A 5265-nucleotide genomic window follows, 5' to 3' on the forward strand; every position below is an offset into this window, starting at 1 on the left:
CTGATGCAGTCTGCAGACATGTTCAGGCTGTCCAGATTCCCCTCCCTCCAAAAATACCAGTACAACAGCTTGGCACAGCTTTTTACTTATGACGAGAATAACAAATACCAGGCAGTCACCTAATATTAGTTAATTTGCATTGAGGGAAAAAAAAAATAAATAAAATACTGATGAAGGAGGTCGGCACGGCCACCACAAATCGCATCGCGGTGCGGTTGAATCAAATTTAGTTTGGGAGCTACCAAAAAAAAAATAAATAAAAATTTTCAAAATCCTCCATCCGAAGGCTTTCGCACTTAAGGCTACAAAATGGTGCACAACAAAACCCAAGCCACCAGTGCCTCCCGGAGCGTACCACCGCCAGCACAGCTCCGGGCTGGGAGCAGGCAGCAAACGAGGGGGCCCTCGGAGGCGAGGGGATGGCAGCGGAGGGGATGGGGAGGAGGGGGGGGGGGGGGGAAAGTTGGCCGAGAAAGCGAGGAGAGGAGAGAGCCGGCAGGCTGGGCGGCGGGGCTGGGAAGGTTAAAGAGAAAGCTGAAAAAAAAAAAAAAAAAAGAAAGAAAAAAAAAAAAGTTGCGGGCGAGGACGGGGAAGGCGAAGGCGAGCGGCGGGGAGCGCCGAGGCAGGAAGAAAGGGGAGGGAGGGGCGACGGGAGACAGACAGCGGCGGCGGGGGGGACCGGAGGGGCATGGGAGAGTTGGCTGCTTCCAGGCAGGGCCTACTCCGAGGACTCATCCAGCAGAAGCTCTGCTAAAAATGGCTGCTTGGCTTTGCACTGCCCCTGCCCCCCCTTCCCCCCGGCCGCCTCCCGCTCCCACTCGCGGCCGTGGCGCGGCGGCGGGCACTCACCAGGCAGAAGAGGTTGGAATGGCAATCCTCCAGGCTGGCCCCGTTCGGCACGAAGCAGGAACTCATCCTCACAGCCACAACCCACACGCCATTATCCCACAGCCTCCGACAAGAAAGAAAGAGACAGACAGAGAGAGAGAGAGGGAGAGAGAGAGACAGACACTGCGAGGGAACGGGGGGAGGGGGGCGAGGCACACGCACAAATAATAATGCAATTAAATAAGGGATTTACATACGTACACACACACACACGCACACGAAATAGGGGCTGGGTAAATAGCCCGGGAGGAGAGCGGTGTAAGAGAGAGGGTTTTTTTTTTTTTTTTTTAAATAACGATTTTTTTAAAAAGAGAGAGCGAGCGAGAGAAACTCGGAACGTTTTCTCTTCTTCTGGATATCAAATGGGGGGGGGGGCAAAGCCACCACGGAAGGGGAGACCAGAAAGAGGGAGGTGGTAAGTAATCCAACGACAGGAGATTAAGATCAAAATCCTCCCTGTTCCTCTTGTCTTCTCATTCGCATAAGGAGGGGAGGGAGAGGAGGTGAGGTGAAGGGGTAATTGATCCAACAAGAGAATAAAAACGGGGTAATTAATCCAGGGGGCTAGGGGTAAAAATCAGTTGACATCCCTCCTTCCTCTTATCTCAGATGCCGAGCAAGAGAAGTAGGAAAATAAATAATCCGATGGGGGCAATCAATCCATAAAAACCTCCCTCCTCTTCCTCCCGTTTCTTTAGTGATCAGATGAGAAAGGGGCAAACAGCAGAATGACTGGGAAGGGTTGGTTGTGGGAGAGAGAAAAATCCAGGCTCGTCTCTTCGGAGTCCGAGGGCAACAGGGTGGGGGGGAGCGGATTCTTCTCCCCCGCTCCAAAAAAATATTCCAATAAATTAAAATTTTAAATCATAAAAACAAACTTCGGGGGCCCGAAGCAAGGCAAGTCTGAAGAATTCGTAAAGGCCGGACAAGAAAAAAAATCCTGGGGTGTACCCCAAAAACCATCTGCGGGGGCAGGGGAGGGAAGGTGTTCCTTGAGAGAAAAAGGCCGCAAAAGTCTCCTCAGCAGCCCGGCGGGGGGGATTAAATTCCCCCCTCCCCGAAAAGGAAAAGGCTCTTCGTCGAGAGGGTAAAACCAAAATATCCTCCGGTGGGTAAAAATCCTTCCGTGGGGAAAGGAGGGAGGGGGGCGAGGGCTGGCAGGAGGAAATTGCGGGCGCCCCTCGGAGTCTCTTCGGGGACGGCTCGGAGGAGGCTCCCGGAGGCCGATCCCCAGGCGGCTCGGGGGAGGAGGAGGCAGGGGCAGATCGCGGGGTGTCTTCGGGGAGGCTGCGCCCCCCCCCAGCTGTCCTCCGGGGCCGGGGGGAGCCCCACAAAGTCCACGGGGCCGGGAGGGTCTCTTCAGGGGGGCCCGGCCCCCGCCAAGTTACCGCCGAAGCCCCTCAAGGACCCCCCCTCGGGCTGAGGGGAGAGGAAAGGGGAAAAGGGGGGGGGGGGTGCTCGGCGGGGAGGGCCGCCTTCAAAAGGGGCTGCCCCCTTAAAAAATAATAATAATAAAGGCGAAAAAAAGGAAGAAAAAAAAAAGAAATATAAAAACGAGAGTCTTCAAACGGAGCGGTGTCTTCTGCGGGGGGGGGGAAGCGAGCCCCGAGGGCCCCCCGGCGGGGCAGGGCAGGGCCGGGCCGGGCCCCCCGCTCTCCTCAGGCGCCGGAGGGGGGGCGGTGGGCGGCGGGGCCCCCTCCTCGGCAGGGCAGGGCGAGGGGAAAGGGGGGGGGGGGGGGGAGGCGGCGGCCGGGCCCCGGGGTCTCGTCAGGCGGAAGGGCGGCGGGGGAAGGGGGGGCAGCCCCACAAAGCCCGGCCCCGCTGAGGCGGCTGCTGCTGCTGCTGGCGGAGTCGGTGCCGCGAAGCCCCCGCCGGCTGCGCTGCTCTCCTCGTCCTCCTCCCTCCTCCTCCTCCTCCTCGCTTCCCCCCTCAGCGGTGCCTCTGTCGGCGGCTGCCCGGCCGCGGCATGGTGCTGGGCCAGCTCCCCCCTCAGCGCGTCTCCCCCATGTCGCGGCGGGGCGGGGCGGGGGGCGCGGCGCGGCTCCTGCCGGTTAATTCCGAGCCCCTTTCGCTTTAATGGCGGCCGCGGGGACGAGAGTCGGCGCCCCCCCCTCTCCCCTCCCGCCGCCGCTCTCTCATTGGCCGCCGCGCCGTCACGTGGGGCCCGCCCGGCCATGGCCGCCGGGGGAAGGGAGGGGGCAGTGGCGCGGCGCGGCCGCCAGGAGCCTGCTCGGCGCTGCCGGGCCCGGCGCCTTCCCCGCTGGGAGGCCGCCATCTAGCGGCCGTGGCGCGGCGGGCTGGGCCGCGCGCTTGGGCGCTGAGGAGGCAGAGAGGGCCGCGGGTTCGAGGCCCGCCTCCTCCCACAGCCAGGCCTGAGGTGGCTGGGCCCGAGGCCCGGCTCTAGAGCTGAGGGGGCGCCCGGTGTCCCCGCTCCGCACCCCCGGTGTTGGTGGGAGTGCTGCGGGCATCCATCGTGTCTGAGCTAAAGGTCAAAGGCTGTGGGCTCTCAGCTCCCAGAAATCCTCGTCTTGGCTCCTCCGCCACAAATTTCTACCCCTTGGCAGAGTTTTCCTGAAGTCCGTGCTTAACACTATCCTTCCTCCTTGCACTGCAAAATGAATTCCGTACGAAAGATCTTAGAGCCATTCTAAAACACAGGCAAAAATTTAGGAAGCTCGCTGTAATATATAGCGTCAGCATTAATGCTTTCAATAGCCCCCCCAGACATCATACCTTGTGGAGCAGAACTGTACTCCAGAAGTCAGGTTTTTCACACAGCTACACGTTACGCAGTTTATGAGGACACAGTAGGTGGCTCCTCTGTTACTATATGCACAGATTTGAGATTATTCAGACTTAAGATGCTACAGTGTCAGTGAAAGCTATTTTTAAGAAACACTTGGAAAGTATATTGCACTTGCTAATCCTCTCGTATTACATATTAATTTTTCATGCAATGGTTTGCATGTAGAATGTAAAATTTTAAGTTACTATATGCAGATTTTTTTGACTGCAAACTTGGAGTGAAAGCACAAACCGGTGTAAAGAGCCTAAAGTAAAGACTTAAATGTCTAAGCTAACATGACATTCACATTAAAACGTGATATGTTCCTGCAACAGCAGCACATTGCATCACAACTATGCAACAAGATGATGTTTCAAAGGCCCTGCAAATTATTTCAGGACTCATGAACAAGATGAGTGGCAACCTTCTGCCTTGATAGAGTGGGAGGAAAGAAGGACACTCTATAAATAAATTTGTATGGTAAGTTAAAAAAAAAAAAAAAGTGAGGCTAGATATTTTCACAGAGAAAAACTTTGAAGATTTACTCACACTAGGACTATTTTTGTATGTCAGTGTAGGCAAGCAAGATTCTTCTTTTTATCTAAATAGAACCAGAGTATTTTTAACACAGGAGATTCATTCCCTCACTGCTCATCGAACCACAGCAGCTGGGGCCAGAGCCGGGATGCGGGGGGAGGGCGAGTGGAACCAAGCCCCTTTCCAAGTGGAACAGATGGTTTTCTCTGTGGTGAGGACCACGGTGTGAGAGGTATTTGCTCTGCGGTGGCACTCAGAACCCACTCCTCTGCACCACCGTGGGCACCGAGAGGCACACGAAGGCCCTCTGAAATTTTGGTGTGACGCTTTGGTCATTAGAGCGATTATCTCACTGTGCAGAGAGAGTTGCTGGCAATGTTAAGTCACACCTCCCTAAGGAGAAATCCAACACTTTGAAGAAAATAAAAGAAAGCAACATTAGGCACTAGTACACAAGAACCAGTATGGTTTTCTCTTTAAGAGGAAAAGGCATCTTTTGGTAAAACTGGGATTTGGCAGAGGGAACGGAAATCCAGTCAAATGACACAGTGTGGGCTAGATGCATAACAAATGTATTCTCGTGTCTTCCCCTTGATTTCAGGATGACACCAAATTTTCATTAGCTGAGAACCCACCTCTTTTGCCTGAAACAGTACACTTCAGTGTCTCAAGGAGAAGATTAATCTAGTGTGTAACACAGGTTTTGGCACCGATTCACTTCACAGTTTTGAGGAACCTAGCTTCTAGGTCTCATTTTACCTATTTGTAAAGTGCATCTTGAGATCCGGTTCATTAGTACTTACATATTAATCACAATAAATACCTATGCAGGACCTCAGCACAGTCAAGCACAGAACATAATTTCTCCAGTAAACATAAATACATCATGATGAATGAGGAAAACACTGATGAAAGAGGAAACAAAACTAACAAATCAACCAGAGATTTGTTTTAAGAGTCATTCCCTTCCTGGTCATATCTGAGTTACAGAACCTTCAAGTCACCAGCTTTCCTAACTACACGCGCGGCACTAAATAACATTAAGACACACCGGA

General features: G+C 54.1%; 1 protein-coding gene across 2 annotated transcripts in view; it reads right to left on the reverse strand.

Moving 5' to 3' along the window:
• The window catches only part of MED13 (mediator complex subunit 13), a 55162-nt gene extending 52150 nt beyond the window's left edge, over positions 1 to 3012 (reverse strand). For both annotated transcript variants that reach the window (XM_027472658.3, XM_027472657.3), the window contains exon 1: positions 850 to 3012. In XM_027472658.3, the coding sequence (XP_027328459.2) occupies positions 850 to 915 (66 nt within the window). In that variant the 5' untranslated portion in view covers positions 916 to 3012. The remainder of the gene's footprint in view (positions 1 to 849) is intronic.
• Positions 3013 to 5265: the final 2253 nt, after the last annotated feature.

The sequence above is a fragment of the Anas platyrhynchos genome, chromosome 20 (genome assembly GCF_047663525.1).
Source record: "Anas platyrhynchos isolate ZD024472 breed Pekin duck chromosome 20, IASCAAS_PekinDuck_T2T, whole genome shotgun sequence".
In the NCBI taxonomy this organism is placed as follows: Eukaryota; Metazoa; Chordata; class Aves; order Anseriformes; family Anatidae; genus Anas; species Anas platyrhynchos.